This window comes from Macaca mulatta, chromosome 1, assembly GCF_049350105.2.
Source record: "Macaca mulatta isolate MMU2019108-1 chromosome 1, T2T-MMU8v2.0, whole genome shotgun sequence".
Taxonomy (NCBI): Eukaryota; Metazoa; Chordata; class Mammalia; order Primates; family Cercopithecidae; genus Macaca; species Macaca mulatta.
In genome coordinates, this window is record NC_133406.1 from 107346617 (window position 1) to 107371375 (window position 24759).

At 37.9% G+C, this 24759-nt stretch overlaps 1 protein-coding gene across 1 annotated transcript; it reads left to right on the plus strand.

Moving 5' to 3' along the window:
- Positions 1–13875: 13875 nt before the first annotated feature.
- Positions 13876–16924, plus strand: OR10J5 (olfactory receptor family 10 subfamily J member 5). The gene is given in 2 exon segments (XM_077941464.1): positions 13876–16452; positions 16455–16924. Coding segments are annotated over 2 exon segments (924 nt in total). The 5' UTR covers positions 13876–15998.
- Positions 16925–24759: the final 7835 nt, after the last annotated feature.

Here is a 24759-nt window from a genome sequence, read left to right on the forward strand (position 1 = left end):
TCATGTGCCATCTCCATGAAGTCTCTCCTGATCGAATAAATTAGGATGTTTTCATCTTCTGAATACCATAGTGTTGAAGTGCAAAGGTTTTGGAATTAGACAAACCTGGAATTCAAATCTAGCTTTCTCATTTTATAAATGTGGACACTTAAGAAAGCATTCAAACCTTTTGAACCTATAGTTCCTCATGTGTGAAACAGGAATACCCCCACATTCATGGGATTTGAGTGACTTGTAATGTACTTAGTACAGTGCTTTGAAGCATAGGAAGTGCTTTAACATCATGGTTATTATGAAATTTCTCTGGTAATTACAATATTCTGCTTCATATTATAGGTATTTATATATGTAACATGGTGCCATCTAAACGCCCTTAGAGATGGGAAGATCCTTAAAGTAGTTTGTCCTTCTCTTCATTCCATCCACCACCTAACCCTTTGTTTTATACTTAGTAGGGACTTAGTAAATATTTTGTTGAATTTAATAAGCAGTAATACAAACCTGTATAGATTTTTTAAAGTGACAAGATAATTAAGGGAAAAGAAAGGAAAATACTCCCTCTGACTCAAGCCCTTTACAACACACATTCCCATGGAATAAAGATTTTTTTATAATTATGGTGAGAACACTTAACATAATATCTACTCTTCTGACAAATTTTTGAGTGCACAATATGGTATTGTTAACTACAGGCACAGTGATATACAGCAGATCTCTAGAACTTGCTCATATTGTATAACTGGAACTAAACAGCATCTCTCCATTTCTGCCTCTCTCCAGTCACTGGGAACCACCATTTTCCTCTGTTTCTATGACTTTAACTATTTTAGATTCCTCATGTAGGTGAAATCATGACTTATTTTACTTAGCATAATGTCCTACACATTTTAAATTGTTTCTATATCTTGGTTATTGTAAACAATGCTGCAATGAACACTGAATGCAGATATCTCTTCAAGATGCTGATCTGGATTCTTTGGATATATACCCAGAAGTGGGATTGCTGGATCATGTGGTAGTACCATTTTAATTTTCTGAAAATCTTCCATTTAATAAACCTACTATTTTTCAAAACAACTGCACCATTTTACATTTCCACCAACATTGTACAAGGGTTTTAACTTTCTCACATCCTTGGTAATATTTGTTATCTTTTTTTAAAAAATAGTCATTCTAACATATGTGAGGTGATAGATGATTTTGGTTTTGATTTGCACCTTCCTGATGATTAATGATAATGGAAACAAGTTGAAAGGACAGCAAAGCTAGCTTAAAGGAGATCCCACTGACCACACTTGCAATAATTTGAACACTAATGTAAGTAATTAAGGTAATTACAAATCATTAAATAAAATAGTAAACCATGAATCCAAAATGATATAGATAAAAATTATTTAAAAGTTTGAAGAACAGGATATTTAGTTTCAAACTACCTCCCTGAAAAATATTTATTATTTTAAAGGAGAAAAAGTGACTTCAAAAGAAAGAATCTTTTGATTTATATAATCTTAATCAAGTTATTAAGCAAACATCATTAGAAATGGGATAATTCAGAATCACATGCCTCTTGATAGCATGCAATGAAAAAACCACAGCATTCCTTCTGTCCTGCCAACAACTCATAACATAAATCTAGTCATAAGAAAATATCTGAACATAAAAATTTAGGAATATTCAACAAAATAACCAGCCTGTAATCTTTGGAAGTGTCCAGGTAATGAAAGGTAGACAAACACTGAGGAACTTTTCTAGTTTTAAGGAAGTTAATAACAATAAATGAAAACTTTGAATTTTGAGCTTTTTTTTTGGTTATAAAGAAAGTGTTTGACACACCTGGAAAAACATTGACTGGGAATCTGAGGATTACATAGTAATAGTTAATAAATGTTTATTTTCTGATTTGATGATTGCTCCATAGTTACAAAGGAGAATGTCCTTGTTTGTTGGAAATACTAAGATATTTGAGGGTGATGACCTTTGTGTCAGCAACTCACTCTCTAATGGTTTAAAAAGGAGTTACTGTACTTTGAAGTTGTCTTTAAGTTTGAGAAAAATAAAAAAGGAAAATTTGAAGAGAAAAAATAGCACTCAATCTTGCCTGGAAAGATAAATGAGCCATAGTCAAGGAGAAAGTAAGAGAAATTATTTAGGTCATGGAAAAAAAATGAGAATGAGCATTTTCACAGCTTCTAAATGAACACTCCTATTGGGTGATCAGTCACTCTGAGGAGACTATCCTTCTCAGAAACAATGTTCTTGATCAGGTGGAAGGAGAGGTAATAAGAGGTAAGAAAAGGTGAGGTGACGGGGCTGTAATTGTTCTACTCTTTCTTTTCTGGAATAAGTCGTTGTTTCTCTCAAGGCCTTGGGGGAAAGCAATAGAGGGTAAGCAGAAATCAGAAGGGGATGTATTGGAATTGTGATGTGGAAAACTGAACTTTATGTCTTAATTTATGTTATACGACACTAAGTTTTTAAGTATGATAGTGATTCTTGATTTAGTGTCTTTGTAATTTGATCGCCTTTTATATAAGATAATTTCCTTTTTCCTAGGAAACACTCACTAACATATTTAAGAGTAAAGGGGCATGATGACTCCAACTTACTCTCATGTAATTTAGAGATAGAAATGATGAAGCAAATGCGACAAAAAGTAAACAATTGATATATCTAGGAACAGAGTATGCAGGAGTTACTTGTATCATAGTTGCAACTTTTTCATAAGTTTGAAATTAAAAAAATACAAATGTAATAACAATGCTGGAGGAGAAAGAATTAGTGATGACATTGCTTCTGTCAGATAGAAGAGCTGAAACAAACAGGACAGGTGAAAGGCAAAGACCATGGAGATAACTGAAGATTAACTAAAGGATTTATGAATATGCTTCAGATAACTTCTAAGGTCTTAAGGGTTATGCAAGATATCAAGGTCACTATAAACATGAGGAAAGACTGAATTTAGGGGTTACTGGATTGAAAACATGAGGTAGAACAGGATTTGGGGACAACTCAAGAATTCATTATTCTGACTTTTATTGAAATGCTGTGGAGGTTTAAGGACATTTAACTGTACTGAATGGAAGCAGGTGCCACAGTTGATATGACTACTTGATTATGATCCCGGTGTGTACATGCACTAAATCAAAAATACACAATCTTAAGCTGATGGAATGGTCTTATGGAATAAAAAGCAATTACAAGTCTTCACACCATTCCATAACTTCCATGTAGTAAAGAGAAAAATAAACAGAAGTCAAATGGAAAAATTAAAACATCATTTGCAACTGTCTGAGAAGAACTTTGAGTGATATGCAGGAGAAAGGAACTGCATCAAGCAAGGAGAGTTGGCATTGTGCAAATATAGGGAACTCTGGATGCCAAGAGCTTGACATACCCCATGAAAAGTCTCCCAGAAAGAGTCTAACTGCTAATACTCAGGCTATGATTTTCTCAGAAAATCTATACTGCTGAAATGGAATTAGCTAACAAATTGATGTCTTTGGAAAATACCAAATTTTACCTACTCACATAGTGCCCTCTGCCTTGGAAACACTACAGAGATTAATCTACAATCTTTTAAAAAATTTAATTTAATTTAATTTTAATTTCTAGGCTACATGTGCAGGATGTGCAGGTTTGTTGTATAGGTAAATGTGTGCCATGGTGGTTTGCTGTACCTATCAAGCTACCACCTAGGTATTAAACTCACATGCATTAGCTATTTATCCTGATGATCTTCCTCCCCGCATCCCCTAACAGGCCCTAGTGTGTGATGTTTCTCTCCCTGTGTGCATATGTTCTCATTGTTCAGCTCCCACTTATAAGTGAGAACATGCAGTGTTTGGTTTTCTGTTTCTGTGTTAGTCTGCTGAGAATGATGGCTTCCAGCTTCATCCGTGTCCCTGAAAAGGACATGATCTCATTCATTTTTATAGCTGCCTAGTATTCCATGGTATGCATGTACCACATTTTCTTTATCCAGCCTATCATTTGGGCTGATTTAATGTCTTTACTATCGTGAACAGTGCTGCAATGAACATACATGCAATGAACATCTCTTTCATTTGACTTATATTCCTTCAGTATGAGGTATATTCCTTTGGGTATATACCCAGTAGTAGGATTGCTGGGTCAAATGGTATTTCTGGTTGTAGGTCTTTGAGGAATCACCACACCGTTTTCCACCATGGTTGAATTAATTCACATTCCCACCATCAGTGTAAAAGCATTTCTATTTCTCCACAGCTTCACCAGCTTCTGTTGTTTCTTGACTTTTTAACAATCACCATTCTGACTGGCATGAGATGGTAGTTCATTGTGATTTTCATTTGCATTTCTCTAATGATCAGTGATATTGAACTTTTTTTATATGTTTGCTGGCTGCATAAATGTCTTCTTTTGAGAACTCTTCATATCCTTTGCCCATTTTTTAATGGGGTTGTTTGTTTTTTTTTCTTGTAAATTTGTTTAAGTTCCTTGTAGATTCTGGATATTAGACATTTGTCATATGGAAAGATTTCAAAAATTTTCTCCCATTCTGTAGGTTGTCTGTTCACTCTGATGATAGTTTCTTTTGCTGTGTAGAAGCTCTTTAGTTTAATTAGATCCCATTTGTCAATTTTGGCTTCTGTTGCAATTGCTTTTGACGTTTTTGTCATAAAATCTTTGCCTGTGCCTATGTCCTGAATGGTATCACCTAACTTTTCTTCTAGGGTTTTTATAGTTTTTAGTTTTACATGTAAGTCTTTAATCCATCTTGAGTTAATTTTTGTATAAGGTGTAAGGAAGGAGTCTACTTTAAATTTTCTGCATATGGCTAGCCAGTTTTCACAGCACCGTTTATTAAATAGGGAAGGCTTTCCCCATTGCTTGTTTTTGTTAGATTTGTCAAAGATCAAATGGTTGTAGACCTGCAGTCTTATTTCTGAAATCTCTATTCTGTTCCACTGGTCTATGTGTCTGTTTTTGTACCAGTACCATGCTGTTTTGGTTACTGTAGCCTTGTAGTATAGTTTGAAGTCAGGTAGTGTGATGCCTCCAGCTTTGTTCTTTTTGCTTAGGATTGCCTTGGCTATATGAGATCTTTTTTGGTTCCATATGATTTTTTTTTTTTTTTTTGAGACACAGTCTTGCTCTGTTGCCCAGGCTGGAGTGCAGTGGTGTGATCTCGGCTCACTACAAGTCCGCCTCCTGGGTTCACGCCATTCTTCTTTTTTTTTTTTTTTCTTTTTTTATTATACTTTAAGTTCTACAGTACATGTGCACAACGTGCAGGTTTGTTACATGTGTATACATGTGCCATGTTGGTGTGCTGCACCCATTAACTTGTCATTTACATTAGGTATATCTCCTAATGCTATCCCTCCCCTGTACCTGCTCCCCACAATAGGACGCGATGTGTCAAGATCGCCTTCCTGTGTCCAAGTGATCTCATTGTTCAATTCCCACCTATGACTGAGAACATGCGGTATTTTGTTTTCTGTTCTTGCGATAGTTTGCTGAGAATGATGCTTTCCAGCTACATCCATGTCCCTACAAAGGACACATACTCATCCTTTTTTTATGGCTGCATAGTATTCCATGGTGTATATGTGCCACATTTTCTTAATCCAGTCTATCACTGATGGACATTTGGGTTGATTCCAAGTCTTTGCTATTGTGAATAGTGCTGCAATAAACATATGTGTGCATGTGTCTTTATAGCAGCATAATTTATAATCCTTTGGGTATATACCCAGTAATGGGATGGCTGGGTCATATGGTACATCTAGTTCTAGATCCTTGAGGAATCGCCATACTGTTTTCCATAATGGTTGAACTAGTTTACAATCCCACCAACAGTGTAAAAGTGTTCCTATTTCTCCACATCCTCTCCAGCACCTGTTGTTTCCTGACTTTTGAATGATCGCCATTCTAACTGGTGTGAGATGGTATCTCATTGTGGTTTTGATTTGCATTTCTCTGATGGCCAGTGATAATGAGCATTTTTTCATGTGTCTGTTGGCTGTATGAATGTCTTCTTTTGAGAAGTGTCTGTTCATATCCTTTGCCCACTTTTTGATGGGGTTGTTTGTTTTTTTCTTGTAAATTTGTTTGAGTTCTTTATAGGTTCTGGATATTAGCCCTTTGTCAGATGAGTAGATTGCAAAAATTTTCTCCCATTCTGTAGGTTGCCTGTTCACTCTGATGGTAGTTTCTTTTGCTGTGCAGAAGCTCTCTAGTTTAATTAGATCCCATTTGTCAATTTGGCTTTTGTTGCCATTGCTTTTGGTGTTTCAGTCATGAAGTCCTTGCCCATGCCTATGTCCTGAATGGTACTACCTAGGTTTTCTTCTAGGGTTTTTATGGTTTTAGGTCTAACATTTAAGTCTCTAATCCATCTTGAATTAATTCTCTTATAAGGAGTAAGGAAAGGATCCAGTTTCAGCTTTCTATTTATGGCTAACCAATTTTCTCAGCACTATTTATTAAATAGGGAATCCTTTCCCCATTTCTTGTTTTTGTCAGGTTTGTCAAAGATCAGATGGCTGTAGATGTCTGGCATTATTTCTGAGGGCTCTATTCTGTTCCATTGGTCTATATCTCTGTTTTGGTACCAGTACCATGCTGTTTTGGTTACTGTAGCCTTGTAGTATAGTTTGAAGTCAGGTAGCATGATGCCTCCAGCTTTGCTCTTTTGGCTTAGGATTGTCTTGGCAATGCGGGGTCTTTTTTGGTTCCATATGAACTTTAAAGCAGTTTTTTCCAATTCTGTGAAGAAAGTCATTGGTAGCTTAATGGGGATGGCATTGAATCTATAAATTACCTTGGGCAGTATGGACATTTTCACAATATTGATTCTTCCTATTCATGAGCATAGTATGTTCTTCCATTTGTTTGTGTCCTGTTTTATTTCACTGAACAGTGGTTTGTAGTTCTCCTTGAAGAGGTCCTTTACATTCCTTATAAGTTGGATTCCTAGGTATTATATTCTCTTTGAAGCTATTGTGAATGGGAGTTCATTCATGATTTGGCTCTCTGTCTGTTATTGGTGTAATAGAATGCTTGTGATTTTTGCACATTGATTTTTGTATCCTGAGACTTTGCTGAAGTTGCTTATCAGCTTAAGGAGATTTTGGGCTGAGACAATGGGGTTTTCTAAATATTCAATCATGTCATATGCAAACAGGGGCCATTTGAGTTCTCCTTTTCCTAACTGAATACCGTTTATTTCTTTCTCTTGCCTGATTTTCCTAGCCAGAACTTCCAACACTATGTTGAATAGGAGTGGTGAGACAGGGCATCCCTGTCTTGTTCCAGTTTTCAAAGGGAATGCTTCCAGTTTTTGCCCATTCAGTATGATATTGGCTATGGGTTTGTCATAAATAGCTCTTATTATTTTGAGAGACATTCCATCAATACCAAATTTATTGAGAGTTTTTAGCATGAAGGGCTGTTGAATTTTGTCAAAGGCCTTTTCTGCATCTATTGAGATAATCATGTGGTTTTTGTCTTTGGTTCTGTTTATATGCTGGATTACGTTTATTGATTTGCATATGTTGAAGCAGTCTTGCATCCCAGGGATGAAGCCCACTTGATCATGGTGGATAAGCTTTTTGATGTGCTGCTGGATTTGCTTTGCCAATATTTTATTGAGGATTTTTGCATCTATGTTCATCAGGGATATTGGTCTAAAATTCTCTTTTTTTGTTGTGTCTCTGCCAGGCTTTGGTATCAGGATGATGTTGGCCTCGTAAAATGAGTTAGGGAGGATTCCCTTTTTTTCTATTGATTGGAATAGTTTCAGAAGGAATGGAACCAACTCCTCCTTGTACCTCTGGTAAAATTCAGCTGTGAATCCGTCTGGTCCTGGACTTTTTTGGTTGGTAGGCTATTAATTATTGCCTCAGTTTCAGAGCCTGCTATTGGTCTATTCAGGGATTCAACTTCTTCCTGGTTTAGTCTTGAGAGAGTGTAAGTGTTCAGGAAATTATCCATTTCTTCTAGTTTTTCTAGTTTATTCACGTAGAGGTGTTTATAGTATTCTCTGATGGTAGTTTGTATTTCTGTGGGGTCAGTGGTGATATCCCCTTTATCATTTTTTATTGCATCTATTTGATTCTTCTCTCTTTTCTTCTTTATTGGTCTTGCTAGTGGTCTGTCAATTTTGTTGATCTTTTCAAAAAACCAACTCCTGGATTCATTGAATTTTTGGAGGGTTTTTGTGTCTCTATCTCCTTCAGTTCTGCTCTGATCTTAGTTATTTCTTGCCTTCTGCCAGCTTTTGAATGTGTTTGCTCTTGCTTCTTTAGTTCTTTTAATTGTGATGTTAGGGTGTCAATTTTAGATCTTCTTGCTTTCTCTTGTGGGCATTTAGTGCTATAATTTTCCCTCTACACATTGCTTTAAATGTGTCCCAGAGATTGTGGTGTGTTGTATCTTTGTTCTCATTGGTTTCAAAGAACATCTTTATTTCTGCCAGGAGCAGGATTTTTAGTTTCCATGTAGTTGAGTGGTTTTGATTGAGTTTCTTAGTCCTGAGTTCTAGTTTGATTGTACTGTGGTCTGAGAGACAGTTTGTTATCATTTCTGTTCTTTTGCATTTGCTGAGGAGTGCTTTACTTCCAACTATGTTGTCAATTTTGGAATACGTGTGATATGGTACTGAGAATAATATATATTCTGTTGATTTGAGGTGGAGAGTTCTGTAGATGTCTATTAGGTCTGCTTGGTGCAGAGTTTTCAATTCCTGGATGTCCTTATTAACTTTCTGTCTCGTTGATCTGTCTAATGTTGACAGTGGGGTGTTAAAGTCTCCAATTATTATTGTATGGGAGTCTAAGTCTCTTTGTAAGTCTCTAAGAACTTGCTTTATGAATCTGGGTGCTACTGTATTGGGTGCCTATATATTTAGGATAGTCAGCTCTTCCTGATGAATTGATCCTTTTACCATTATGTAATGGCCTTCTTTGTCTCTTTTGATCTTGCTTGGTAGATCTTCCTCCATCCCTTTATTTTGAGCCTATGTGTGTCTCTGCACACGAAATGGGTCTCCTGAATACAGCAAACTGATGAGTCTTGACTCTTTATCCAATTTGCCAGTCTGTGTCTTTTAATTGGACCACTTAGTCCATTTACATTTAAGGTTAATATTGTTATGTGTGAACTTGATCCTGTCATTTTGATATTAGCTGGTTATTTTGCTTGCTAGTTTATGCAGTTTCTTCCTAGCATAGATGGACCTTACATTTTGACATGTTTTTTCAACCGCTGGTACCTGTTGTTCCTTTCCATGTTTAGTGCTTCCCTCAGGATCTCTTGTAGGACAGGCCTGGTGGTGACAAAATCTCTAAGCATTCGCTTGTCTGTAAAGGATTTTATTTCTCCTTCTCTTATGAAACTTAGTTTGGCTGGATATGAAATTCTGAGTTGAAAATTCTTTTCTTTAAGAATGTTGAATATTGGCCCCCACTCTCTTCTGGCTTGGAGAGTTTCTGCCGAGAGAGCTGATATTAGTCTGATGGGCTTCCCTTTGTGTGTAACCTCACCTTTCTCTGGCTGCCCTGAACATTTTTTTTCTTCATTTCAACTTTGGTGAATCTGACAATTATGTGTCTTGGAGTTGCTCTTCTGGAGGAGTATCTTTGTAGCATTCTCTGTATTTCCTGAATTTGAATGTTGGCCTGCCTTACTAGGTTGGGGAAGTTCTTCTGGATGATATCCTGCAGTGTGTTTTCCAACTTGGTTCCATTTTCCCCAGCACTTTCAGGCACACCAGTCAGATGTAGATTTGGTCTTTTCACATAATCCCATATTTCTTGGAGGCCTTGTTCATTTCTTTTTACTCTTTTTTCTCCACACTTCTCTTCTCACTTCATTTCATTCATTTGATCTTCAATCGCTGATACTCTTTCTTCCAGATGATTGAGTCAGTTGCTGAAGGTTGTGCATTTGTCACGTAGTTCTCGTGTTATGGTTTTCACCTCTATCAGTTCTTTTAAGGACTTCTCTACGTTGGTTATTCTAGTTAGCCATTCGTCAAATCTTTTATCAAGGTTTTTAGTTTCTTGGCACTTCATAGTTCCTCCTTTAGCTCTGAGAAGTTTGATCAACTGAAGCCTTCTTCTCTCAAGTCATTGAAATCCTTCTCCATCCAGCTTTGTTCCATTGCTGGCGATGAGCTGCATTCCTTTGGAGGGGGAGATGAGCTCTGATTTTTTTAATTCCTAGCTTTTCTGCGTTGCCTTTTTGCCCATCTTTGTGGCTTTATCTTCCTTTGGTCTTTGATGATGGTGATGTACTGATGGGGTTTTGGTGTGGGTGTCCCTTCTGTTTGTCACTTTGCCTTCTAACAATCAGGACCCTCAGCTGTAGGTCTGTTGGAGTTTGCTTGAGGTCCACTCCAGACCCTGTTTGCCTGGGTATCAGCAGCAGAGGCTGCAGAAGATAGAATATTGCTGAATAGTAAGTGTTGCTGTCTGATTCTTGCTCTGGAAGCTTCGTATCAAGGGTGTACCCCGTTGGGTGAGGTGTGAGGTGTCATTCTTCCCCTAGTGGGGGATGCCGCCCAGTTAGGCTACTCAGGGGTCAGGGACCCACTTGAGCAGGCAGTCTGTCTGTTCTCAGATCTCAACCTCCATGCTGGGAGATCCACTGCTCTCTTCAAAGCTGTCAGATGGGGGCATTTACCTCTGTGGAGATTTCTGCTGCTTTTTGTTTAACTATGACCTGTCCCCAGAGGAGGAGTCTACAGAGGCAGGCAGGTCTCTTTGAGGTGTGGTGGGCTCCACCCAATTCGAGCTTCCCTTCGGCTTTGTTTACTTACTTAAGCAACAGCAATAGCACCCCTCCCCCAGCCTAGCTGCCACCTTGCAGTTAGATCTCAGACTGCTGTGCTAGCAATGAGGGAGGCTCCGTGGGCATGTGACCCTCTGGGCCAGGTGTGGGATATAATCTCCTTGTGTGCCATTTGCTAAGACCCTCGGTAAATCGCAGTATTAGGGTGGGAGTTACCCGATTTTCCAGGTGTTGTGTGTCTCAATTTCCTTTGGGTTGGAAAAGGAATTCCATTCCCCCTTGCACTTCCCAGGTGAGGCGATGCCTTGCCCTGCTTCAGCTCTCACTGGTCGGGCTGCACCCTCTGACCAGCACCAACTGTCTGACACGACCCAGTGAGATGAACCCAGTACCTCAGTGGAAAATGCAGAAATCACCCGTTTTCTGTGTCGCTCACACTTGGAGCTGGAGGCTGGCGAGTCCCACTATTTTCATGGGTAGCTAACTCTGTCTCCTTGGCAAATTGAGTTCCAATTATAGTACAATAAGAATTCCGGATTCTTCATACTCTTCAATCACCTAGTGCGTATTGAAGGATTCTCTGAGTGAATTGTGTGAAGGACTGAGAAGATTTAGCCCTGGCACATTCTTTCATAGTGTTTACAATCTAATTTGGGAAAGAAGACTGACACATGGGAGAAAACAGACAACAATGCAAGATAACATGGACTAGGCCACAGCATATGGTACAAGGAAGAAGGCAGTGGTGTGTTGGTAGATTTTTAACAACCAACTCTCCAGGAAAAAAAAAATAGTCCTGATACTGAGTGTCGATTTCTGAGTTATCACTATTTCTCTATAGCAGATCTTAATCTACCCAGATGATACTACAGAATATGGAGCTTTGAAAGAATGGTAGCAATCTTCTCTGGTGAGCTGGTGCAAACTACCTCCAGCACACTATTGGGTATAGGCTTTGTGAAAGAAAGAGAAGTGAGGAACAGGGTTGTTGTGAGATGATTTCATGAAGATGCTAGGCAATGAGCTGAGTCTTGAAATACTCCTAAGAAACAATTTTTAACCATTAAAAATAGATCTAATTTGGTCGTTTAAAAATTCTGTATTTAAGCAAAGAATAAGAATATGATTTCATTTGGGGATTTTATGTTAAGATTGTTCTGTGAATGATAAGGATGTGCTTCCAAGCATGGAGGACTTGGAATCTGGGTGGGCAATGGGGAGTGGAGGACAACCCAGGTAAGAAGAAAAATATGAACACAGGCACAGCTTTGACAATGGGTATTGGAATGTTCCTAGACCCTGGGAAGGTCGGCTTTTTTTTGCAGTAGAGGAGATAGTGAAGATGGCAGATTTGCTGTGTAAGAATAGTCTGATAGTGCAGGGCCTTATCAGCCCAGCAGAGTTGTACTTACCAGACCAGAGAAGTGATATATGATTAGTATATTAGAACTTAGAGACAATCTTGTTTAAGCTCCTTATTTGGCATTTGAGGCCATGGAGACATATTTGCCCCAGACCACATGTTTTGTTTTGACATTGACAGACTCCAGATCAGGTTCCAGATTTCCCAAGTCCCAGCCAATTCCAATGTTTCTTCCATCATAATAAATCCACCTATAGGATGCTAAGTCTAGTAGCAACAGATTCATAGGGATACAATCTTATTCGTGTCCAAATGAATTAACTTTGATGAAGTATAATGCAGTATGATACAATATATTACATGATACAATATAATACAATGCAATACAATTAAAATATAACATAGCAAAGTTTACCAATTTTTTGGTATACATTTTGGTGAGTTTTGACAAATGTATACACTTGTATTACCACCCTCACAATCAATAACATTTCTTTTACTCCAATAAATTCCCTTGTGTTCTTTTTTGGTCAATTCCCCAGCAATTCTGGCAACCACTTTTTTTTTGTCAGTATACATTAGATTTGTATTTCTAGAGTAAATAGAATCATACCATATTAACTATTTTGTGTCTGACTTGATTCAGCATACTGTTTTAAAGATTCCGCCATGTTGCTGTTAGTCTTAGAAATTTGTTCCTCTTATTGCTGAGCAGTGTTTCATTATATGGATGTGTTATATCTTGGACATTTGGGTTATTTGCAGCTTTTTGACATTTAGGAAGAAAGCTGATAGGGCTATTTACATATTCCTGTCTCTATGTGGACACACATTTTCATTACTATTGTGTCAACATGTAGAAAAAATTACTGAGTGATGGAGTAAGTACATATTTAACTTTATAAAAAACTGCCAAATTGTTCTCCAACTTGGTGATTCTGTTTTACATTTCCACCAGCAATGTTTAAGTTTCAACTTCTTTACTTACTTGCCAAAACTCTTTGTTGTTAGGCTTTTAAATGTTAGCCATTCAAATGAGTGTGTCATGGTATCTCATTGTGGTTTTAGTTTATAAGTTTTTTAATGGCTAATGATGTTGAACATTCTTTCCTGTGTTTACTGAACATTTCTATATCTTATTTTTGTGAAATATCTCTTCAAATATTTTGCCCATGAAAAATGTGTCTTATTATTGAGTTATAAGAATTATTTATATATGCTGGTTACAATTTTAGACATATGTATTGTAAATATTTCCTCCTACTTGTGGTTTTCCTTTTTCATTTATTTTTTCTTTCTTTCTTTTCTTTTTTTCTTTTTGATGTGGTCTCACTCTGTCACACAGGCTGGAGGGCAGTGGCACAATCTTGGCTCACTGCAACTTCCACCTCTCAGGTTCAAGTGATTCTCATGCCTCAGCCTCCTGAGTAGCTGGGATTACAGGTGTGTGCCACCAGACCGGCTAATTTTTGTATTTTTAGTAGAGATGAGGTTTTACCATGTTGGCCAGGCTGGTGTCTAACTCATGGCCTCAAGTGATTAGCTTGTCTCAGCCTCCCAAAGTGCTTGGATTACAGGTATGAGCCACTGCACCTGTCCAAGCCTTTTAATTTTTCTAACGATGTCTTTGAAGATTAGAAGCTTTTGATTTTGATAAAGTGCAATTTGTGATTTTGTTGTTTTGTGGGTTATGCTTTTTGTTTTATATCCAGGAAATCTTTGCTCATTTCAAGGTATTGAAGATTTTATTTCTTATTTTTGTCTGGAATTTGTATAGCTTTATCTTTTATATAAATATCTGTGATTCATCCTTAATTTGTGTGTGTGTGTGTGATATGAGATAAGGTTTGAGGTTCATTTTTCCCATATAGACATTCATTTTTTCTAGCAACATCTGTTGAAAATACTGTCACTGAGATACCTTTGCACTGTATCAAAAATCAATGGCTAGATATATGTGGGTCTACTTTTGGACTCTCCGTTTTTTCCTATTGCCTGCACTTGCATCAATACCATACTATCTTGATTACCATAGCCTTCAAATGAAGTAGTGTAAGCTCTTTAACTTTGTACTTCTTTCCTAAAATTGTCTTAGCATTCTTGGTCTTCTGCATATTCATATAAATTTTATAATGGGAAAATGTTTTATTATTCTGGCTAGAAGATTTGGTACACTAGTCTTAAATTGATCATTGTGAATTCAGAAATTGTACAGACAGGAGACATAACTTTAAAGAAAAAGCCCATTGAATGTGATGTCAAAATAGATATGGCTCCAAAATGTTGACCCATTAATGGACAGGTAAAATGGCAAGGTCATTAAAGAAGACTGAAGAATGGAAATGCAGAGCTTTTTATGAGTATAAGAAAGGTTAATGTTTAGTTCACTTTCAAAAATATAAAATTTATTATGATTGCAAGAAACACTAATAGAGAAGCCAAGAGTGAGGTAAGTTGGAGACTTGGGAAAAAGATTGGTGATGAAAATAGAGATTTGAGAACAATCATAGAAATTGCACACACAAGGGTCAAGGATTGACCAGAGAAGAGCATACATAATTATGGTAGAGGGAAAATGAGCAGATTCATGGAAGGTAGCAAAATGAGTGCTGGGAAGAGAGAAAAACAGTGTAGTTTCATGGAAACCAAAGTCAGAATGTTTCCATGAGGTAGGAGTTTGAAGTGTTAAAACAGAGAAAGATGAGAAAAAGGAGATAAAGCAAAGTCCAGTGGCCTTAGCAATGGAGAGTTCTTTGGTGACATTTGAGCAAACAATCTCATGGGCACAAACATGCGAAAGCCAACTTGCAGGGAATTATGGAGAGTGAGAAAGAAAGCCTGTTTTAATGCTTCTGAAAATAAAGGGAGAACAGTCACTGAAGAGAACCACAGGATCAGATGTATGCTCTCCATACAGTTTATATGCACTTGCTTTTTGACAAAAGGGACTAGTGTCTCTGCTTCTCAAAATTGTCTGTTCACCATATTTTAAAAAATACTTAAGCCAGTTGGGCTACAGATAGCTGCAGATTCCTCTCTCAACTCCGGAGTCTCTTCTACACCTCAAGCTGTCCCAATCCTTCATAATGACAGTCGCAACTACACAATGTTTTCTGTCACAGCTCTCTCTTCCTGACTTCACTCAAAAGGCCTACTAGAATCTACAAAAAAAAAAAAAAAAGATTTCCTTGGGGACTGCAGCGATCAATTTTAGCGGAGAGATAATGGCAGAATCTGTGTTGTAGGTGTTCTGTTTTGAGAGTACAATAACATGTTTGGACCACATTACCTCTCCAAAATCAAGTTTCTATATTCATAATTCAACTGAAATGCTGTGTAAAAGCTCATTGGTGACCCTGTTACGAAATCCAGTGACCACATCCCAAAGTTTTCCGTCTTCAAATATTTCAAACTGCTATATCTTTTTTTTCCACAAAACTTTCATCTTTATGGTTTTCTTGACATGCACTTCATCAGAGTCCTCCTTGTTAAGAGGGTCTAAAGAGTGGATATTATTATTGGTTGAAATATAAAGCATGGCTTTCTCCTTGCTGTCCTTTTCCCTTCCTAACATCACTATAATGTCTGTGAGGTGAGCATGCAGGCAGGAGCCCTTTCCATGCACAGAAAGTAGTTTGCTCTACAGTGACAATGCTCATATGTATACAGCCCCAAAGAGGTACAAGTAGGCTTCTCTCTTCATGTGCAAGGACTCTGCATGAGCATTATAATCAAAAAGAAGGAAATTGGATTCAGTCTCAGTACAGTTATCATTGTTCTTTGTTTTAAAGTCCAATTGCTATTGAGAATTTACTCCTTGTTGACTCCATTTATTGCTTTCAGACACTGACATAGCAGAATGCAGAGAAAGAACTTCACAGAAGTGACAGAATTCATCTTCTTGGGATTCTCTAGTTTGGGAAAGCATCAGATAACCATCTCTGGGGTTTTCCTAACTGTCTGCATTTTAACTCTGGCTGGTAACATCATCATTGTGACTATTGTCTGCATTGACCATCATCTTCACACTCCCATGTGTTTCTTCCTAAGCATGCTGGCTAGTTCAGAGATGGTGTACACACTGGTTATTGTGCCATGATTGCTTTGCAGCCTCATTTTTCATAACCAGCGTATCTCCTTGGCAGGCTGCACAACCCAAATGTTCTTTTTTGTTATCTTGGCCATTAATAATTGCTTCCTGCTTACTGCAATGGGCTATGACTGCTATGTGGCTGTCTGCAGGCCCCTGAGGTACACTGTCATCATCAGCAAGGGCCTATGTGCCCAGCTGGTATGTGGGTCCTTTGGCATTGGTCTATGGCAGTTCTCCATGTGACAGCCATGTTCAGTTTGCCCTTCTGTGGCACAGTGGTAGACCACTTCTTTTGTGACATTTACCCAGTCATGAAACTTTCTTGCATTGATATCACTATCGATGAGATAATAAATTACGGTGTAAGTTAATTTGTGATTTTTGTGCCCAGAGGCCTGATATTTACCTCCTATGTCCTCATCATCTCTTTCATCCTTAAAATTGCCTCAACTGAGGGCTGGAAGAAGACCTTTGCCACCTGTGCCTCCCACCTCACTGTGGTCATTGTCCACCGTGGCTGTTCCTCCACTACCTACCTCAAGCCCAAGTCAGAAAACTCTACAGAACAAGACCTCCTTCTGTCAGTGACCCACACCATCATTGCTCCCCTGCTGAACCCTGTTGTTTACAGTTTGAGAAACAAGGAGGTCAAGGATGCTCTATGCAGAGTTGTGGGCAGAAATATTTCTTAACACATTGGATTATTAAATCAAGAGACCGTTAGCCCAGTGTAGTGTGTCTACTCACAAACATGCCACAATACACAAGTTCATCAAATATAATATTTGTTGAGAATACTGTCAGAGAATAGAAATGCTTTTCTATTTAGTGTTCTAGGGATGACAGAAAGCAGGATTTCTGCTCTGGTGAATTTGGTTACCAGACACAAGACTCACTCCAAGCTGGATTAAGACTACTTGTCTCTGTGCTTGAATATTTCAGCTTTGAAAGCTTTTTGGCTCCCATTTTACCTGAACTCTCTGAGAGTCAAATCTTTGAGCTTGTCCGGTTAGGGGATGTGGAGTAGAGGCAGTGGGAACATAGGTGGCAGGGGTGTTAGGAAAATAAGTTGCAGAGACACCAACCTTTATTTCTCTCTGCTTACATAAAAAATAAAGCTTTCATTCTCAGGAGTCAAATAATATTCCATGTGACAGTCATTTTGTAATTATATCTTAATCTTGCTGATTGAAAAATGAACAGCTTTGAAAAAAAGTCTCTTCTTTTATTATCCAGCTGTATTCGCTCCTCAAATAGTGTTCATTTATATGTGCATTCCTTCCTTCTGTGCAATCAAGGCAGAAACCTCTGCTGTTCCCTAGGGGATAAGCAGAAAGGACACAAACTGGTGGCTTTTCTCTGAAGCTACATTTTTATCCAGATGCACTTTTCATAAAGACTTGTCTCTTTTCAACTTATGGTAGTTTTTTAGATTTTTAGTTTATATGTAGTAGTTTTACTGACATTGAAGTTGTTGTCTTAGATATTGGTTGTACTAATTCTAGGGTCCAAGGTAAATGCCATTAACTTCCATTCTCTCAGAAAACTGTGCAAACTTCATATTTTTCCAGATATTTATTTGCAAAATAAGCATAACTATGCTACATTATTGTATACACTCAATGGGAAACATTGTGGGAATATTTTGTTTTATGAATCTTCCCACCAGAGTTTATCTCTACTCTGAGACAGACCTGGAAGATACTTTCTAAGAGACGTAGGTATGGAAACATCTGTTTTCACACACTCATGACATCTATTGTTGTTCCATTCTCAAGTCATTTTATCTCTTATCTCTTACTCTCCTATCTCTTACTATCAGGATTAAGGCAATTCTGCAATGAAGGAAAATAATTTCAAGTATGCACTCAGGATTGTCACCTGTACGCTGTTATTTTCTCTGTTACTTGATTCCTCTCTCTTACAGTCCAGTTTTATTTTTCTGTTCCTAACCACAGAAATAGGGTTAAGTGTCTTCTAGGTGACCTGTGATCTTCTCTGTCTTCTACAGATCCCTTTGTGAGGAGGTCACAAACTGGAGGTGAAGGGTCTCTGCACAGTGTCCCCTTCATCTGGCTGTCCCAGTTGGATAACATCATAGCTGATAGCAGGGTCTCCCTACTGACCAGCCTGATAGCCGTCTCAAAAGGTGTCTGTCTCAACCTGAGGTTCATAGTTTTCTAGGGGTGCCTGGGCAGGTGTCAGAAGATTTTTAAACTTGTTTGAAACTATTCACTACATTTCTAATATAAGTGTTAATGTGACTTTTTCATCGTATTCTTAGAGAATTAACTCTGGCATAAGAATTTCTTCCCTCAAATCCAAACAGAAATATGAGACTAGATCCAGCTTTCTTCCTTCAGAGACTATTGACTTCCACAATATCCTTACACCCTCTTAAATAAGGATCCTTTGACCTGGTCCAGTTTTGCCTATATAGGCATTGCTGTTCTTACACTAGTTAGAGAATATGGAAGGTATGGGTGGTTCTCAGCTTGGAGGTTGAGGAATAATGGATTATGGGGGAATATCAGAGGCCAAGTGTGGTCTTATTGAAAGTTTTTCGGTCTTCTTCCATCCCTTCCTGTATTCCCTCCTGTATTCCCTAAGTGTTTCAATACCATTCCTGCTCTCCAACACTTTGTGGATGAGTGAATACCCCACTAGTGTTAGTTGTTTTACATACTTTGCAAGGATTTAGACTCACTAGAGAAAGAAGCGTCTACAGGCAAAGTGCAATAGGATAAGAGTGTGTAAGTCTATGTGGTCACAGATCCCTCCTGGAGGATGAATTAGGAAGAGTGAGTCATTTTGTTGCTGCTTCCTATTGTCTATGAAAATGCTTATATTGATAATTAATGTGGCGGTTATTTTCACTATCTCGATTATTTTTGTTGTCATGATTATTCCCCAATGTCTCACTCTATCCATACTCCTTTATTTTTCTTCTTTTGTACATTTCAAATACTTTTATTTTAATATGTTTTTTGTTAAGCTCTTTTATTCACCAGAAAAATAGTCATAATATCACATATTTATTAAATCAATGTACCTTTTTCAAGCACTATGTGTCAAGCAATTAACTATCTCTGCGGTTACAATAAGGACTAATGTAAAGATTCAGTTTCTTGTTATTCACAGTCCAGTGGGAAGTTAGACAAAATAACAAGAAGTACAAAAACTTGCTAAAGGCACATGCACAGGATTGTCGTTTGGGGTCAGGGGTGTTGTTCAGAAAAGGAATCTATTTAGAAGGTCAGAAAACATTCATAGAGAAGTGATATTTAATTAACTTTTTGTGGCGTTTGGTCAACTGGTGTCTGCAAAGGATGAGGGAAGATGATAAGGGAAAGAGAAGCGTCTGACAGAGACACAGAAACCTGAAAAAGCCAGAAGTGTTAGTTGGGCAGGTGTTTTATTCTATTCACCTGTATGCCTACTGCCCTGTTGAATACTAGTCTGGCAAAAAGTAAGTGCTTAATATACCTTTGCATGAATGAATGTGTGAACATCTATTGAGTATAAAGTCTTGTTCAATAATTTCCTCAGGTGTATTTTTTGATAGATACATCTTGTCATATTCTTTCTGTTTGTCTGATAGACTCTTTTTACCTAAAATCAAGTAACAGAGAAAATAACAGAGTACAGGTGACAATCTTGACTGCATACTTGAAATTATTTTCCTTCATTGCAGGATTGCTATTTATCATATATTTACATTAGTTAGCCACTTAAAATTGTACACTGGATTAATATATTTTAGCTATAAGCAGGACCATTAATTTGACAATATTTAAAATAATTACTTGATAACCTGACATATAAAATCAAGAGTTAAGACTTTTAAACATTTACCTTTAGAAAAATTATGAAAAGACTATTATGGATCTTATAGCTTCTGAAAATGATTTTTACAGTGTTGACTTTGTAACTTCTTTAGAGAAAAACTAGTTTTGCCTGATATCCTTTTACATTCATCAATTGTAACCTATAATGGATTAGATGAGAAAATGGCTGCAGCACTCCCAACAATGAGTAGAATAATACATTTTATTGATGGGTGCAAATGTTTCTGGGAGAAGAGAAAGGAGGGAAGTGGTCAGGAGAGATAAACTTAAGCCAAAGATAAGCAGGTAGTACGTGTCACACAGAGCTTAACTTTTAAAAAGACATGTTTAAAGGGTACAAGAACCTAAGGTAGTTTTGTTGTGCTGCTAAGGTGTGAACACAAGTGTGAGTGTGTGTGGTGTGTGTGTATATGTATACATGCATGCATATGTATATTTTTGTGGGAGGGTGCAAACATTTAAAAATTTTGGATGTAATGGGCATTGTAATAAAATGCTTTATTTGCATTCTTTCATTTAATAACCGTCTTTAATGTTTATATAGCTCTTCAGAGTTTACAAGGGTCTTTTGTATTCATCATCCCATTTGATTCTTATAGCACTCCTGTAAGGTATTAGTCCCCTAGTTTTCAGATATATCCATTGCAAATGGTAGTTTAAATTACTTTTCCAAGGTCATATTCTTTGTTAGAACTAGCAGTAGCACTAAAATGAAAGTGAGCCTTAACTACAAATCTAGTAATTCTGAATTCCATGTTTTGTATTACGTTGTCCATTTTTATTACTTCATTCATTCAAACACACACACAGAGTATTAATTCTCATCAGAGAATAAGGTACAATGAATAAACTTTATTTTTGAGATCCTAAAACTTCATTTCACTCATAATTGATGAACTTTTTCTAAAATGTTCTAATTCCTTCCCTGACTCTGCAAATAAAATATGTTGGTGATCATGAATATATTTTCTAATAACGTTTACCATGGGCACTTAACTGTATCTTGTGTTGTGGTTCAGCGATATTGTCAGTTGGAACTGAGCTTGTATCATCTTTGCTTCTGAATTAAAAGACTCACATACTCCAGTATTTTGTGAAGTTTGAGTTAGAATTGCATAGTTTCTGATTCTTTTAATTATTTAGTTTGTTACTTCAACAAATATGAAATGCCTGTTCACTCTGAGTGTCAGACGCTGGGTTAGGTGCCAGGAATGTAGAGTTAAATAAGATCTGAGTCTTGCATTGAGCAGCTAACAATCTACTTGCAACCCATTTCAGTGCAGTGTGACTAATGCCATACACAGAGCACTGTGAAGACCCAGAGAAAAGAATTCCTAACTCAATTGGTGAATTTCATCCTTGCATGTATTCGTAGCAGGTCAAGGTGAATGAGTTTGACAAGTTCAAGAACTTTATTCTAGTAAAACTTCCTGACTTTAAGCCTACTCAGAGATAGCAAGTGCCCCCAGGTTAATAACCAGAATCTCTATAATTTATCATCCACAATTTTCAGCATGTAATTACAAAATGCTCAACATTGGAAAAAACGGAATATTGTGACCCCTATCAAGAGAAAATGAGTCAACACATCAACCCTAAGATGACTCCATTCAATAGTCAAGGACTTTAAAGTAGCTAGTGTGTATAGGCTCAAGAACTTACAGAAAAATATTCTTATAATAAGTAAACATATATAGAATCTCAGTCAAGAAATCTAGAACTGAAAATTAAAATATATGAAATAAAAATTTCCTGTTTAACAATAGATTGGTGCTGGCAGAAAAAAGGGTCAATGAACTTGAAGAATGATTAATAAAATTATTGAATCTGAAGAACAGAGAAAAAATGAATAACAATGAACAGGGTCTCAATGACTTGTGCTACAATACAAGACATTTAATGTACATGTACTTGAAGTCTCAGAAAGAGAGAATAGTATGTGTCACAAAAATATTTGAAAAAACATTGGTTAAAATGTTCATATTATTAAAAAATATAAGATACAGATCCAAGAATCTGAGTGAATTCCAGGTAGGGTAAATAGAACAACATCAAATATATGTAAGCAGAGTCAAATATTTAAAACCAGAAATGAAAAAAGTCTTGAAAGTCACCAGGCTAAAATAACATAATTTTTTCCAAGATGGAAGTATAGAAGCTTGTTAGCACATCTCACCCACTTAGAAATAGCAAAATACTGTGTATAAATTTACACTGCCAAATTTTGTCAAATAAAACAAAACAAAACAAAACCAACTAGGAGTGCCCAGGAAACTGCCAGCCAGCACAGGAGGCAGTTATTGGTTTGGAGAATTTTGGTAGGGAAATTTGTGATCTGGCCTTGAGTAGGGGAGAAGTCCTCTCACGGCTAGAAAAGAGGTGAATGTGATATGGGCTTTAGCCACAGGCATGGGAGTTGATAACCCTGACTTTGCAAGACTGGACCTGAAGAGATTTGGCCTGGGAGCCATGGTTTTGACACAGGCAGTAAGTTTTTGGCCTGCAGCAGTTTTGCCATCTGAAGACAAACTACCTGTGACCTGGCTGGTTGTCTTAGCTTGCTGCCAGCTGCAAGCTGTGGCAAAGACCCTTGCCAGGTTGAAAGCATTAAAGCAAGGTGGGTTCCACTACTGCCTGCTCGGCCATGGTGCACGAGTTGCCTCTCTACCCATGCCAACTCTTTTTTTTGTTTGTTTTTTGAGATGGAGTCTTGCTTTGTCGCCCAGTCTGGAGTGCAGTGGCCGGATCTCAGCTCACTGCAAGCTCCGCCTCCTGGGTTCATGCCATTCTCCTGGCTCAGCCTCCCGAGTAGCTGGGACTAGGCGCCCGCCACCTCGCCCGGCTAGTTTTTTGTATTTTTTAGTAGAGACGGGGTTTCACTTTGTTAGCCAGGATGGTCTCGATCTCCTGACCTCGTGATCCGCCCATCTCGGCCTCCCAAAGTGTTGGGATTACAGGCTTGAGCCACTGCGCCCAGCCTTACCCATGCCAACTCTATGGCATGGTAATGGTTGCTTCGCTCCTCCTTGAAGTATTGCTCCATGGGCCTAAGAACTGCTTTCTGACTCCTGTCAGGGCCAGCACATATGCTCACTATTGAGGGCCCAAGTGCAGGTTTCACCATCCCAGCCCTCCCCAGCTTGTCTACTCACCCCTGCCTCAGAGGCAGAGCATGAGATTAGAACCACTGAGAGCTCCACGGCCCAACCCATCACCTGGAGCACCTGAGCATTTCTCCTGGTTAACAAAGATCAGGCATAAACTTACTGCTACCACCATAGCTGGCTCTCACCTGCAAGCACCACTTAATGGCCAGGAGGTGAACCCACACAGTCCAATACAAAATTTGCTAACATAATTGCAGCCTAGAAGCAAATAGCAATGTCTAACCTAATTGAACATCCTGAATGCCCAGAGATGTGAAGGAGAAACTGATCCTGTTTTTACCTGTTGAGGTTGTTGTACTGGGATTACCATAAAGAGACCTCAGCAACTTCCTCCAGGGGCCTGAGGACTCCCCCACCACCATGTCAGGGCTGGTGCTTGCACTTGCCATTGGAGAGCCTGAGTGTAGGCTTCCCCTACCTGGCTCCACCATCCCCTCCTAGAGGGAGGGTGGGACTGAAGCTCTTGAGTGCTCCAGAGCCCAACTCACCACATAAAACACTGGAGCACTTCTCCAGCTGTTAACACAGATCAAGCATAAACCCTACAGATACTGCCTCAGCTGGCTTTTACCTGAAAATGTCACCTACTTGCTAGGAAGTTGACTGGCACAACCCAGTACAAAATATGCTGATACAAGAGTGCAGCACTTGGGAAGGAGACAAACTTTTCCTAACTTCTACTAACACCATTGTCCATGCCACCTTAGCTTGTCAGGGGGCAGTGAGCCTGCTCACACACCTGGTGCACCACTATGACAACCAGCATTTGAGAAAGCTGGCACACTACAGCTATTTATAACCAAAAAAAAAAAAAAAAAAAAAATAGAGTCTTTACTACTGAATGCACCCAGAGGCACAAATGACCCTACCCAACATAAATCATAGTGACACCCTCAAGAAAGAAGGTCCTGCCTGCATTAATGAAAGTAAATTCAAAATTAAGAAGTGACTGTTTGCCCAGATGCAAAGAAATCAGCATAATTATTCTGGAAGTATTAAAAAACAAGGGTTTATGATGCACCAAAGGAACAGTAATTTTCTAGCAATGAATCCTAACCAAAAGAAAATATTTCAAAAGTCAGAAAAAATTCAAAATACTGATTTTAAAGAAGCTCAGTGAAATACCAGATAAGTCTAAAAATGAATACAAAGAAATCCAAAAACCAATTCAGGATATAATATAGAAATTTACTAAGGAGATATCTTAATTTTTTTTCTGGAAATGAAATATTCTTTGAAGGGGTTAAAAAATACAGTTGAAACCTTCAACAATAGATTATACCATGCAGAATAGAGACTCTCTGAATCTGAAGACAGGTCTTTTGAATTAATCCAGTCAGACAAAAATAAAGTAAAATGAGTAAAAAGAAGGACAAAGCCTTAAAGAAGTATGAGACTACAGAAAATGACCAAGCTTATGAATCATTGTTATTCTTGAGGGAGAAGAAAAAGCAAGAAGTTTAGGAAATCTGTTTAAAAAAAAAATTGATGAAACCATCCCTTATCTTACAA